The sequence below is a fragment of the Gadus morhua genome, chromosome 11, assembly GCF_902167405.1.
Source record: "Gadus morhua chromosome 11, gadMor3.0, whole genome shotgun sequence".
NCBI classification, from domain to species: Eukaryota; Metazoa; Chordata; class Actinopteri; order Gadiformes; family Gadidae; genus Gadus; species Gadus morhua.
Genome location: NC_044058.1, coordinates 7,708,680 through 7,724,463, shown reverse-complemented (window position 1 = coordinate 7,724,463; position 15,784 = coordinate 7,708,680). Strand labels below are relative to the sequence as shown.

The 15,784-nt window shown below is 43.8% G+C and overlaps 1 protein-coding gene across 2 annotated transcripts in view; it reads right to left on the bottom strand.

Moving 5' to 3' along the window:
• The window catches only part of LOC115553438 (nectin-2), a 77,297-nt gene extending 64,108 nt beyond the window's left edge, over positions 1-13,189 (bottom strand). For both annotated transcript variants that reach the window (XM_030369670.1, XM_030369669.1), the window contains exon 1: positions 12,709-13,189. In XM_030369670.1, the coding sequence (XP_030225530.1) occupies positions 12,709-12,793 (85 nt within the window). In that variant the 5' untranslated portion in view covers positions 12,794-13,189. The remainder of the gene's footprint in view (positions 1-12,708) is intronic.
• Positions 13,190-15,784: the final 2,595 nt, after the last annotated feature.

The following is a 15,784-nucleotide window of genomic DNA, read 5'->3' as shown; positions in this document are numbered from 1 at the left end:
CTGAATCAAGCGTCGATTTTGGATCGGGGATCTTGAATAGAATTATGACTGTTGTATGGTGAGATAAGGTCAGATACAGAGATATACAGAGACAAAGCCCAACCAATGAATCTATACCTCGGAAACATCTCTTCTTTTACAGCTATCTTGTGCCAGTGTCTGTCTCTTCGTTTCACGCTGGGCCATACAGACTCATATTCACCTCTTCCTGTTTCCTCCTGTCCCTCCCCCTCACCAAGCCTTTAAATGGATGCGTTTTCACACTTACTAGCTTTCACAGTCTATGCATGTCATGTTTCCCCTCCTCTCACTTCTGAAGTGTCAATTCAATTTGATATAACTCATCTTTCTTTTCCCCAGGCAGGACTGCCTATTTCTCGGGGTAACCGATGTCAGTGCTACCTGCCTGGGTGAGAGTTCGTTCAGACTGTTGATTTCCATGCATACATTTGCATGGCAAATTGTATTACAAGCAGCTGTAAACGTTACCTACAATTTTGCTTTGTTCATTGTCAACGCTCAGTTTTTTAATTGACGATGGTAAAGTACCTCACGCTAATTAAAGCCCCATGTTGTCAGATACGTCAATATGCTTCTTATCACTAGGCCTCTGATCTATATCTTTAAATTAAGAGACGGGAAGTAAGAAATTTGCGGAAGCGAGAGAGACAAGTTTAGACATCCTATCGGCAATTATTGTTGGGGATTGATTGTACAAGTTACCTTCAGTAGACAAGTTCAGTCACAAAATCGGTTGAAAACAGTTCCAACGGTTCCTTTCTCACTTTGAAGTGTGAAGTTGTTAAACGGGGGAAATTCTCTGTAAAATGAGTGTGTTGAAAACTTTTTTTCCACAGTAAGTTTTCTATTGCCTGCAAACCCGGTTGAACCCAAGAAGGAGCAGGGTTTTTGAAAAACACTTACAACTATGTCTATTGTTTCTAAAACCTTTACGACAGTCACATTGTTATTCTTTTAACTGCAGAATTTCTCCTGCTAAAACAAGGGTTCACTTAACGTTTAAAACAGGATTTAGTGCTATTAAATGTTGCACCTACAGACCAACTTCCCTCAAATCACACACACACACACACACAGACACCTCATTACCGCTCTTGACAGTCCAGTAACAGGCTCCTCACTCGCTCACAGCTCCCTCTATTCCCTTTAGCTACTGCCAAGCCAAATTTACCTCCAACGACAGATTACGTTTGCCCCGCCACTCCACCTCAAAGCACCCCCTCCTCCCATTCGCCAATTGTGATCTCGTCAGCACTATCCTGTGGCACGTGCCTGTGACCATTCATTTCTAGCTAAAATTAAAAGTACCTACAGATAAATAATACGTGGAGATACTGCCAAGTTGCTGCCGTGGTCCGCTTTCTGAGCAAGTTTTATGAGATCAACCCACCAACAAAAAAAGAAAATAATGAGAAAATGAATGTAGTCTACAAAACATAATTATGTTAAAGAGGATTATAAACAGTAATATTAGAATGTATTTTAGGAGCTCACTTCAGATTGCGCAATGGAGCCAAATACAAAACAGCGAAGGAGCAACAATATGTCCTTGGAGTTTGTAATAAATCAGATCTGGCCCATCCACCATGCCTCTATTCCAGATTCCAACCATGGAGAGCTGCCGGTTTTCATTTAAAAATGAGAATCTAATCGTGCCTACTTCGGTACAATGTGATTATATTAAGACTTAATTTCCTCAGTCAAGTAGATTTCAATAAGAGACAAGATGAAGCAGTTTGTTCTTTCAAAGTCTTATGCTAAAGCCTTATGAGCCACTGACTGACATACTGCTGGACTTTCATCAGCAGGAATCCCTGGTTCACTCATAACGACGACTGGGAAACATTACTGTTTATATCATGAGTGTACTTACATCCTGAGTGTAATGGTCTTCAGAGATGAACTGAGGAGATTAAGTGGCAATAAGCATTAGGTGATCATTGCAAGCCAACCTACACAGTGAATACTAATTATTCTAATGTAGCTATGCATAGCCCTGCTCATTTTGACACTGTACAATTTATCCGCTTTAGAAAAGCCTTTTAAAAGGTGGGGGAGGTTTTGCGGTGCCAGGAGGGACATTACATCTTCTGATTTTGTCTGGATAAAAAGGGTTACCTTCATTTGATATCACCGAATGGCCTGCATTATGGAAATAACCTTACAGCGGACTAAATTGAAGAGAGGAAGAAAAGAGGGCAAGTGACGGACAAAGATGTGAGCATTCCAAGTTCAATATAATAAGAAAACCATTCAATAAAGCTGTCAGGGGGAGACACCAAAAAAGGGCTTCCATCTGAAATGAAGCAGCCAATCCTTTAAGCCAAACCGTGAGTGACGGTCGGTTCCGTCAATCGATCACATCGCTGCCACCCGTGACCCTTCCCCACCTATGCATCCATCTATCCATTCTGACAGACCGTCCACCCATCGCTCTTTCTGCATGCAAATACACCAGAGGAGATAAGGAAAGGGAGGCAAGCGTGAGTTGAGAAAACAGAAGAAAAATAATGCAGAGTCCAGAACAGAGGGGGGGGGGGGGGGGTGTGTGTGTGTGTGTGTGTGTGTGTGTGTGTGTGTGTGTGTGTGTGTGTGTGTGTGTGTGTGTGTGTGTGTGTGTGTGTGTGTTTTTTCCTTGGAGAGCTGAAGGGGGGAGGAATCATCTGGAAAGAATGAAGAGGAGGGATAAAAGCAGAAGAGGGAGGGGGCACCGACTGGTACAGAGACGAGAGCCTAATGAGTGGACGCCCTACTAGTCAGAGTTGTGATGACGAACGCAAGGGGAGGGGGAGGTAATTGGCCAAGCGGGTAAAAATACATCTCGCAAGAGATATCCTAATCTCTGAGATCTGTAGGATGAAGTGATGGCTGCCAAAAGGAACAAAAAAAAGGGAGGGAAAGCTCAAATGGAGGCAGAGGAAAAGGCTGACCGGGAGAGGGAAATATATATATACAAGACAAGAAAACCACAAGGAAAAAATGACCAAATAAAAAAGTTGGTGGTGCGAGCTGGGGGGGAGGAGGATGGTTTATTTAGAAAGGATGAACAAATGAGAACACTTTGGTTAGTTTAACAAGAAAGATTCTATGTTAGTTTACATAGAAACTTTCTCTTCTTCGAGCTATGTCTATTTAAATATGCGTTTAAACTCAGAGACCCATCGCTCTAATTGCGACTGGCATAGCGGTGAGTCCAGCCCCACCTCTCTCCTACTTCCCCACCTTACTCCATCACCCGCTGGTGTTCTTCTGCAGCAAACAGTAAAAGCACACACGCACGCACGCACGCACACGCACTCACGCACGCACGCCCTCCTTCCCCCCAGGAGTGATTGTGGCATGCCAGGGATTAATTCATGAATCACTGACGAGAAAAATCAGCTGCAAGCTTGTTTTGGAGAGAGGTGGTGTGGGTTGGCATGCGGGAGGGAGGGAAGAATAAGTTCCCTCTGAAAGCTTTTAAAAGAAAAAAAAAAAGAGGGAAGGAAGAACCAGACTGCTCCCAGCAATGAATGAATATAGGAGGTGGTGAGGGGACGATGAAAAGGAAAAAAAACCTTGGGGGCTTTGGTGACCGGCACAAGTCAGCAGAGATGCCTTCTCTTGGTCTGTCTGTCCTTTTCGAATTTAATAAGAAAAAACTGTTTTAAGGATGCAGATTGATAGAGCAAAGGGTTGGGATATGAACACGATAGATCCTGTATGACATTGCTGAAATGCTACGTTCTCATAAGCAGATTCACCAAACACGGCTCAGGTCCAACCAGACTGTCAGAGTGAACGGCCAGAAAATGGCTTACATTTTAAGAAAAAGACACTAATCACCCCTTCTCCAGAGGCGCCTTCCCTCTGTGGGAGTGGGCACAATGTCCTTTGATACAGGTGTATTACGCCGAGTCCTTTGATACAGATGAATCATCGGTATGGTGAAGAAGGCACAAACAAATCCTTTCTCAGTGTGTCCCCTGGCTCACTTGAATGCCGAGGGGGAGAGGGTGGTCCTAAACAAGGGGGACTGTAAACAATTGCGTCCCAGTATCGTGCTCCCTCCCTGGTTTCCCTGCAGGCAGCGGATATTTGTATGGTTGACAAAAAAGAATAAGAAAAACAGCGCACGGCTGCTGTTGCCTTTAAAAGTCGTTTGTTTTGTGGAATTTACCTTCATGAGTAAAAAAGCGCCCTGGTCTTGGACGTTTATTGCATAAATGTGGTACATTACGGTGTATCTTTAGTATGCAGCATTATTTAAAGTAACACATTTATTCTCTCAAATTCCTTTTCTTCAACATGACCCGGTTCTGGTCAGAAGATGACATTTTTCCGTTACACGACTACTCATCCATCTGTTGAAAGTATTTGATTGTATTTAGTTATAAAATAATCAATGCCAATTGAAAAAGTCAGACCAAATTGTAATTGCCTGTTGTTCACGTTGCTCAGGGCTTCATGGCTTCCTCCTGCCTGCCAAAACGAACCCCATTGAATGCATTAGATAAGAGAATGCCCAGTAACACGATTCAACTAATTATATTTCATTAATGCATCCGATACCAATAATAGAGCAAAATGGATTTTCTTACACACTGCTTTAAATGCCTAGTAATAGTGTACCACATGTACATAAATATATGTTAAATGCCTAGCAAAAGTGCAGTGCTTAATATCATTACCTATCCGAATCGATGATAACGTCCCCGTTAACCTAATACTAGGTACAATTTGAAGCTACCAACCCATAGCTATGTGGCTGATTACAACTGATAATGCCCATACAAGCGATTGATAATGTGGCAGGAAACTGGTGGACCCATGCAGCCAAATTATACAAGAATAAACCAGCATGGGAGCGCAGCTCAATGTTAACAATGCAAACTCCTCTCCGCTATCTGACTTATCTTGGTAACGGGCCAACCTCCAGGGCGAGGTCATCAGCAGGAGATCACAGGGGATTCCGGCACTATCTCCTCCACTGGCAGATAGTAGCTTTAGTGCCATACTTTATAGCCCACAAAAGAAAATGTTTACTTACTGCCAAAACATCACAATCAACGTCTAGAAGCGTTGGCCAGCACTCACTAAATGGCGGTCTTTCTGGAATGGTTACAGGAGATTGTTAAAGAGGGTGATTATGTTTGGGAGGGTGAATGGTTAACAAGCAAAATTAACCACGAAATAAAATGGCAGTGGGAGAAGAATTAGCAATAGTCCAGAACAACCGAAAGCCAAGACAGATGAGGGAACCAGGATGACAACGGGGTAAAGAAAGACAGAATTACACATTAGAAGGGAGTGTGCAGGGTGAACTCCAATTACACAAGCAAGAGAAAATAAGAACTTGGGCCTTGGGGGAGGTTGGGATTAGAGCAGGGAAATGAGATGTGGCATGGGCAGTTTGTATAGGCTAAACTAGAAACTCTAAGGTTGACAAAGGTGAAAGAGACAGCCAGGGAATTTAACAGTAAGACAGGGAAGGGGTGAGGGAAAGAGTGTGAAAGAGAGGAAACTATTGCGAGGGAGAGAGCTGATTTTATGGGGTGTAAGAGGACTTACAAACATTCCAATTACAGAAGGAGAAGCGGAAAATTGATGACTAAGGAAAGGAAGAGACTGGGGGAGAGGGAACGGCGGAGAACAAAGAGGGGGATGAGTGGAGGTAAGGGAGAGGGACGAAGCCAAGAGACAGCAGCTTACCACGCAGATGGATCAATTATAGGGACCAAATTACCAAGGAAAGGAAGCAGGGGCATTAAGGCATGGAGTAAACAGACGGGGAGACTGGGTTCATGGAAGAATGTTCCCAGAGGCTAAAATAGATGTTAGGTCGCCGAGCACACCGATAAGGGAGTCCAGGAGGGGAGGAGGAGGGTGTCGGTCAAATGGAGGAGACACCAAAACCCTGGTTTTACAAACAAAATGGTGGGACACGCCGTTTTTTAGCAGCAGGATTGGCCAGGCCTGTTGACAAAACACTTGAGACGGCAACAGCACCAGAACAGGTTACTGCCAGGAGTACACTATGCACATTGCTTCTGGGAGAGTACAAACCTCTCTCCAATTTCAAAGCTACAGGGATATTGTTTCAGTGATCATGTAGTTTGCCAGCAATGTTTTTTTTCCAAATTATACAATACAAACGTAGCCTATGCCAGCTCCAAAGGCTACCAGAGGAGTCCATGCACAAAGGAGATGTGCTTTAATTTCTTCTTCAGATACCTTTTCTAAAAATGGTTTATTCAATGCTTGAAAAGTCGCACTTTGACCTATTGGCCAGTCCGTCATGTTCCATCAGGAAACTTGAACAAAATAAAAACAACAACAAAACCCATGGGTGTCTGGAAGTGTTTTCAGGGACCTGACTTTATACCCACCACCCACAGACATGACAAGGCCCCATCACACCAAATTCAATTTCCTCCCCTGGCCGGCTTGTCCACTGCGGATAATAAGTGTGAATTCAATGTGACCTTGTCAAAGTCAGAGGTGTGTGTGTGTGTGTGTGTGTGTGTGTGTGTGTGTGTGTGTGTGTGTGTGTGTGTGTGTGTGTGTGTGTGTGTGTGTGTGTGTGTGTGTGTGTGTGTGTGTTGCAGAAAAAGAGCACGGCTCGGTCAAGTCTAAGTGTCTTAATAGGTCTGTGCATAGAAATGCCGCAAATACAAGGGTTAGAATGTTTTAGTGTAGTGTTGGTATGCATTTAAAGGGGGAAGGCATTCTGGTTCCAAAAAGTAATGACAGGGGTAAATATGTGAGGCTGCAGGTTACCCACATGTTTGTCTTGTTGGTTGCAGGTGGATGAGGAAAAGAGACGTGATAGTGTTAAGAAAAGAAAAAGTTGAACAGTGAAAAAGTTAACAGTAAAATAGACTTGAAAGAAGAGCGGCAAAAGGTTGTGATTGGAAGTCGACAGGAAGCAGAGAGGGTGAGAAAGAGAGACGGAGAACCCTAAGGCAAGGGGAGAGCGAGAGAGATATGTTCTCAGTGTTGTCAAGTCCCCAGAGCAGGCCTTTAAATGTTTTCAATAACACATAAGGGCACTGCATCATCCACCAGTCAATACGAGATCAATAACGCAAACCACTGCCCTTCTGCCTTGCACACTACATTTAGACACATTAAAGGTGACTGCTAATGAGCTGCATGGTGGGGGATGGCCACGCACACGCAGACACGTGCCGAGGACACCGCCAAGGGCCTCCAAGTTAAAGGGCCCGGAGAACTGTACTCTGTAGAGTACACTACTGTGTATTTCTGTAAATAAAGAGACTAGAGTTGTAGAGGGATTATAGTGGGCTATCCAGCTATCAATATTAAAAAAGGTCCTCTGCTCTCTTTACCACCGAGAAGGTATATTTTGGTGCTTGAAACTGTGTGTAGTGATTGTTAATAAAGCGGTAGAAGGAGGTAGTGCCTCCACATTAAAAATGACCAGGGGAAGTCTTAAGTCTTCCTGGAGCGCATCAATCGCTCTCCGAATCCTCCTTTATCCCCTCTGCCAAGATGCCATGCCGAGGAATTTAAAAGATGATGTCAACGGTACCTAAACCTTACAACCAGAAGAACTGCACTGCCCATGCCCCCAATCTAGAACTACACCGGAGGAGATCATAAAGAACCCATCTTGAAGAGACCATTCAATTACTACTATTACATTTGGAAGAGTGGCTGCTTCAATGAGTCTCCGAATGGCATGTCTGTCCCAAAGGTTCATTTGCAGGAGAGAAAATGGGTTACCTAAAATGTTTGGGTATTTACCTCAAAATCAGCATTGCACCTAGTGATTAAGAGACATAAGGTTTAAGCCTCCGATATTAATTACAGATGCAGCAGAATGTAGTGGTGGAGTGTTCGCGTGACTAAGTGACTACAAACTTCTGCAACCACCGTATGGCATTATTTTGTTATTTTTCCATTGAAGAATGCTGAAATGAAATAAGCCATTGCAGCAAATTGTACTGCTTCAAGATATATTAACTGGGAACGTGTCGAAGTGCATTGTGTTACGAGTCTTTTAGCAAACCAAATGTAGGAATGCGAACCCTTGCATTTTGGATAGAAAGTCTACCCCAGAAACTGCGGTCAAACTACCCCATGTATACGTTCCTGAAACCCCTCCGCTCAGAAAACCCATTCATCTTAATGACACCTTGGCCTTCTTTCTAACGAAGGCGGGATTTCCATTTGTTTCTTTTTGAAAAAAAACAAAAAGGACTGACTCCGTTAATCTGGCAACCCTCTGAGACAAACACAAACATCTCAGTGGGGTGCTCTCAGTGTGACCTCACAGTGGGTCGCCTTTTCTGCCAGCTTGTACAAGTGGGAGGACGGTGGGGAGGCGGGGGGGACTAGAGAGAAGCGCTTAAAGCCTGGGGAGGGAGCTGCAATGGAGCTGTCCTGCTTTGGCACAGTCAATGCAGGAAAGCCACTATCATTAACTTTCGAGTGCAAGAAACGCATACTTCTCCTTTAACACTGTTTGAATTGAGCAGGGGGTGATTAAAGAAAAACTGAAAGCTGGGTTCGGCGGGCCGAGATAGCAGGGTTGGTGGTGAATGTGACATGCGCTTTTTCAGAGGAAACATTAATGCGTGTGCACACACACACACACACTCACATGCGCACGCAGAGAGATGGATGATTAATAAGGGGGGGGGTACCCGTAGGACAAGCTGGAAGTCAGATGACATTCCTAATAATGACATGTCAGACTGCAGAGTGTGTGTGGGATTGTGTGGAGAAGTAATTGCACTTGATGGTCTTCTCTTGTTAATAGCAGTGGTTGCGAAGCACTACGATGCAGCAACTGCTGTTCATTGACTTCCCTCCCAGGGGACATCCATCCTGGGTGATAGCATTTGACCTAACTGACAAACTCTAATGATGGTTGACTTTGGGGTTTTGTCTTTCTTAATCAAAACGAGACACAGAGCAAGACAAATTACTTTGACATTTATCGACAATCAATACTTACCTATGTCAACATTTCAAATGTAATCCCTTTTGAACATAAAAAGGAAGGATTACATTGATTCAATTCCATTTAACGAAGCAAGAAGATTTCCCGTACATCTGTTGAAGTATTCCTAGATTATTTTAATGGAACATTCATTGCTTGATAAGAGGCTCTCCTCCAAGTATCTATTAAATATTTCCGCTTGCCTAGCCTAAATAGAGTAAATACAAATCTGACTTAATCAAAAGGCTCATTGCATGAGCCTTCAAATTAGACTTCACTCCTTGCCAGTTCTACCGTTCCAATGGACCAGTGATGTGGTGCAGATCACTGCACCACAGAGTTACCCACCAGTCTCCATTTACACCGCAAAACAGACTTTTATGTCTAAATCAACTGACTGATTAAAACAGGGGAGGCTGGTATTGATCTCCCTTTACAACAAGAAGACTTTGTCCCAAGAATATCTTCATGCATGAGTGTGTCAGCGCATGTCAAGACCAATGATGCATCCAGGCCCAACGAGAGAAGACGCACACACACACACACACACACACACACACACACACACACACACACACACACACACACACACACACACACACACACACACACACACACACACACACACACACACACACACACACACACACACACGACCTTTTCACAATCCGTCTGGCATTTACAGGGCCAGTGCGAGAGGGCTAGGACAGATAATCTACATAATGACAGAAGCCCCCTCCACTGCCATTAACACAGAAATCACAGAGGGTCCAGCACCCCTCATTCTACCACCATCGCACTAATGAGATACTAAGACAATCTCTTTTTCACCTTTTTTTTTCCTCCCCTTCCTTTAGTAGAGGGGGAGACTGAAAATAAGAAATACTTCTCTCCTCACATGATCCATCAATGCCGTTCCATTTTTAAACGACACTGGAGCCAGGGAGGAAGGTTCCAGATGTGTGAAGAAGATTACAATGTTCTTCTAACAAGGAACAAGTATTTATTTATTTGTTCAATAAGGTTGCCATGACCATTTAGTTAACAACACTAGCCTGATTACAAATAAAATAATATTTTTCTTTACTTTCCTATCGGTGAAATCCATAATACTTTTTTTCTGGCTCAGTATCGTCCGCCTAGCAAACTTATGTTGGATGTTCCACTGGTGGTGAAAACAATTCATTTTTTCCAGACAGGCAAAGTAAATTGCGAAATAAATATGCTTACAGTGGAGGAGGTGTAATACATATCAGATTGTAACATTTGATGGTTTAAACTTTCCAATATGGATGCTATAAAAATCGGATCCTGTGTGCCATTTATAAAAAAACAATTATTAGATGGTAGGTAAAACAATACACTTTTATGTGACAGGTCATTTTAAAACCACACATTTATTTTCCCCCTGTCTGCCTCCTTCTGTCATAAACAGTAAGGCCTTGAGTCCAAAGGGAAGCAGAGAGAGAGAGGAGAGAGAGGGCATCTGAATAACGAACCAATGACTATCAGCACTCAAACAAAAGCTGTAGACGAGGCAGAATGAAGGGTATCAGTGGAAATAAAAGGTCCAGAGAACAAGGCCTCCTGTATGCGGCGGGGGAGATGGGGGCAGGGCCATGGCGGAAAAGAGTGGCTTCGGGGGGCGGGGGGCTGGGGGGGGTTGGTCTCCTGTCTGAATCTGCTGCCGTGTGATTACAACTTCCAAACTGATCCTGTGAATAGAGCACAATCCCACCACCCCCCCCCCCCCCCCCCCCCCATTTCCTGCACCAGGCCCCAGAGGAAACCACCTGTTTGTGGGCTGGTTGATGCGGCATTTGTTGTAAAAGACTGAGGTTGCTGTATCAAGGTAAAGGAAATAAGGGGCTGGCTTCTATGTTGAATCGAGGGGGGGGGAAATATGCGGGGTGGCGGGGCTGAGGGTCCCCCGACACCATGACCCTGCGTTTCCACTGGTTGCTCGGCCAGACAGCCCACCCACCCCCCCTGCACACAGCCTATTCAGCCATAAGACAACACAGGACTGGACACACTGGCCCCTGCATCCCCCTCCCCCACCCCGGCGCTGCCAACTGAAGCCCCCGTCCTTCCTTGATAAAATAGAAAAAAACGTATCCATGGTAACGGGTCAAGCCTTTCTGACCCACATATCAGGCACTCAGAAACTTAATTGGGAGGGGCTTTACAGTGTTATTTCAAAGCCCACCTCCTCATCGCTGTAGATTCCCAGGAGAGTAATATGTGCCCTACTTAATTATATATATTAAAAAAAGACAACAAAAAAAATTTGACAGAACAACACATGCTTAGGCTGATATTAGCATTGAGTGGAAGTTTTAATTAGGAAAATTTAGTATTTTCTTGCGAATAAAGACGACTATGCCTCACAAGTCTAATGTTTACGTGAAGTGCCATTTCCAACAAAAAAGGAGCACTGAAATGCATTTTATCTATTCTGAGAGGTTTATGCAGATATTTCAAATGAAAGAAAGGATAAAGCCATTTCATTTGACCTTGTTTAACAAATATTTTCCCTATTTCTTAAATATGCAAGAATCTATTTTTTTGTTTTTCCCCCTCTCCCTCAGGCAGAGCATTAACTGTAAATGGTTCTGGACATAAAAAGGTCCATTGCATGAATACATCTAAAGGGATTCATTTATAGATGTTATAGCCGTTTCAAAACAAACAACCAACAAAATACTAGAAGTAGACTATTCCTATAGTGCTGCTCGGCCAAAATGTTAGACCTAGTTTAAGATTGTTGCCCTGATTATCAGACAAAACATAAATAACCTTAAACAATGACGTGGAAGGAATGTTTAACTCTTTCAGGGCAACGTTTATTCATATGCAAATGAGATATGGTGATTTATTTATTTTAATCTTAGCCACATTAATGCATCTTTCCCACCGGGTGCAATGCCATGTAGGTCTATTTGCACACAGACGGAAAAACAATTATGATCGGGTTCAGAGTTCCTGTTGAACAGAAACCAACAAAATACTGGTTGAAGCGGCAATGTTTTAAAATGGCCCACTCACTAGAGCTAACTAACAAAAATGCTTGTGGAAGGTTTGATTTTTCATTTATCTGAATAATTCTGTTCAGTTGCTCAACCCTGGTGTGGGTGACTGTAGGCCTACATTAAAAGCTAAACCTGGCTTCTAATTCCCTCTCCACCGACCTGGAGCCAATAGAGCTCGAAGTGCATGAAAATAAGAAATAACAATGGGGAGGTAGATGAATCAAATGACGAGAATAATTTCAGTTTATTCAGCACCAAGGACACGATATGGCAGGGTCTCTGGTGTTGTTTCTACTCAAAACATCAACTGTTTGCTTACTGAGATCCACCTAGCCAGGCACCTGTGAACAACACCTTGCTCCTGGCGGCCACACCTTACTGATACTAAACATGGCGTTGAGTCACCGAAACCAGGGTCACAGCCACGCAGCAATAACTGCTTATCAAGAATCCAAGACCAAGATAAGATGCACTACCAAATCTGAATCAGAGTCACCAAATGATGTTTGCTTTCAACTCTGTAAGGAGAAGGCAAGGTGTTGAATCACCTGGACGTTTTGTTTAAAACCTGTAACCGCCCTGACAGGTGGTTAGTCTGCATCATTTCCGTGTAACATGAAGGGATACGTTTAACATATATAAAATACGACATATCTAGTTGCACATGTTGGAAAGCACCAAACGATTCACAAAATAAACTCTTACCGTGAATAAATAAAAACGTGACCAAGATGACGAGTCCTGTGTTTCTGGAAGAGCCATGGCAATCTCCAGCGTAATGTCTCGACATGGCGATAAAGTCCCTTTTCAAAAAACAAAAGAGCAGGCAGTCAATGTGTCGGAACACGAATAATGTAGCGAAACCCCTGAACAGAGGACCGACGCTGGAGTATGCGAGTCGAGACTTTTCCCCTCGGCACAACTTGGGAGTACAGGACACCTCAGAGGTCCGACGGAGATTCTCCGCTGCGAGCGTCCTTTACTTGTTTCTCCCTTGTGGTATCGAGTCTGTTTTGAATTGAAATCAAGCAGGTGAGATCCAGCGCTTTCAAAGTGGCTCCTGCACGAAGGGTGAATGTTGTGGGAAACCGTCCGTGCGCGCTCCCACCAACTAGTTCCTCTGAGTCCGACGCGAGCTAGCTCTCTGTGCTGCTGTCCGAGCGGGTGAGTGACGGTGACGGTGTGATGTCATCAGATAGCAGGCGGCCTCGGTCTCTATGACAAATATAAAGCAATTAGACGCACGCCACCATACATGGGATTTAGAACAACTTGTTGCCGGGGGTTACGTAACCCAATACCGAACATATCGTGTAGACCCAAAGAAAATAATTAGTGTTAATTCGTCAAATTTTGTGTCGTGTTCGGAACATTAAAATATATCATTTTACCATCATAGGCTAGTCTACATTTTTCTTTTTTAAACGACACAAAAGCTGAAGTTATCTTCTCAACATCCACAATGGCATTGTCGAATTGCCAAATGAATGAACCTGCCATTTAAGATAATACATTTATTTAATTATGAAACATAATATAGTCCTACATGAATAAAGAGGTAACACACAATTAGGATATAACCTAATTCAGCAGTTCCATCGGCGTTACATGAACTACGTGGAAAACGAAGATCACATCGCCCCCTGCTGTGTGTTCCGAGCACAGATCCTTGAGCAGACACGTAATCCGATTTTACAACAGGACGACGCGATCGATGCATAGCCTATTCGTTGATAATGAACACAATATAAATCCAGCAGCGGACACTAACAACGTTTCATAGTGAAAACGTATATTACGTGGCACTTTTATTAATTTATTAGTTCTCCAGTGTAGGGAACGTATCCCCACATTGTATCAGAGTTTGTCCTATTTTGTGTGTACAGAATTCTGGGGGAATTATCTGGTTTATATCTAATCCCTATTCCCACGAGCAGACGCACTAATTAGGCCTATCTTCATTATTTAAATTTTTTCTTGTTTGCCTCTCCCTCTATTTCGGCTGGAAATTACCACATTTATTATGGTTTCACCTCCCCTTGAAGTTTGTAGAAACCAGAGGCCACCCTCCCCATAAGCAAAGTGAATCCAGCGTTTGTATATAGAGTGTCACACATGTGAACAAATCAATTCACGTTGATAAAGTCTGGCTGATTTGTCATTTTTCATGTTTGAGTTTGATCCTGTTGCCTTTCGTGTGCCAGTGAGGCTGCATTCAATTGGAGTTATCCTCAAAATGAATGTGTGCTGCTGACACCTCCCATTTAGCCCTTTAAGGGCCCGGTCGCCTCTACTTTAATTTGTGCATCCATTTCACATCTGTTCCACAGAACACTCCCATCCAACTCTATTGTTCTTATTGTTATTCTGATATTCTCTACCGCGCACACGCTTTTACAGTCTTCTCTTTCATTTTCGTATTTCCATCCACTTTTTTCTCTGTCTGTGTCACTGCGTCTCTGTCTCTGTCTGTCTGTCTGTCTGCCTGCCTGCCTGCCTGCCTGCCTGCCTGCCTGCCTGTCTGTCTGTCTGTCTCTCTCTCTCTCTCTCTCTCTCTCTCTCTCTCTCTCTCTCTCTCTCTCTCTCTCTCTCTCTCTCTCTCTCTCTCTGTCTTTCTCTCGATGCTTTTTTCATTTTCATTGTTCCACATGTCCTTCACTCTCACAAAAGCTCCTTTCAATTCCGGCTCCGTCCCTAGACTTCCCCTGGGGTCTGTCAGACTGATAACATAGCCCATACTTAACTGATATAGCTCATTGGCACTGGATTCATTAGCCTCTGATTATTATTTACCGTAGAGGGAGGGGTGGCGGCACCGGCTACCACTCTATGCACCACTCATATCACAAGCCACTGAGAGACTTTGAAGACAGATTGTCCCCATTACCCCCAGCATCCTACCCACCCCTCTGTTTGGACCAATGCGTGTCAACATTTTCTATCCCTCTGTATTATATATAATTTTTATTGTTCTTCTTTCTCCCCCTCTTTCTGTGTCATAAAACAACCCCAGTGCACCAAGTATCTCCCTCTCTCTCTCTCTCTCTCTCTCTCTCTCTCTCTCTCTCTCTCTCTCTCTCTCTCTCTCTCTCTCTCTCTCTCTCTCTCTCTCTCTCTCTCTCTCTCCCTCTCTCTCTTCCTACGCCCTTTCACATACATTCCATCTCTCGCTTGCACTCTCTGTCTCTCTTTCTCTCACTGACTCTGTTCTCTCGCTCTCCTTATCTCTCTCTTCCTATCTCTATCTCTCTCTACCTCTAGAGAGAGGTAGAGAGAGATAACTCTCTCTACCTCTCATTCCCTGCTCTCTCTCTCTCTCTCTCTCTCTCTCTCTCTCTCTCTCTCTCTCTCTCTCTCTCTCTCTCTCTCTCTCATTCCCTGCTCTCTCTCTCTCTCTCTCTCTCTCTCTCTCTCTCTCTCTCTCTCTCTCTCTCTCTCTCTCTCTCTCTCTCTCTCTCTCTCTCTCTCTCTCTTCCTCTCATTCCCTTCTCTCTCTCTCTCTCTCTCTCTCTCTCTCTCTCTCTCTCTCTCTCTCTCTCTCTCTCTCTCTCTCTCTCTCTCTCTCTCTCTCTCTCTCTCTCTCTCTCTCTCTCTCTCTCTCTCTCTCTCTCTCTCTCCACGCCCCCGCCCACCCGATGGTAATTATGGAGAGATGGGTAATAGTGCTCAGAGGAGAAGATAATACCTTTAGCTTAATTAAAGACATTTATGGGATGTAAAGACATGTACCCAGAGGGTTGCTTGCTCCCACACCAAACCAAAAGTCTTCCTTTCTTTCTTT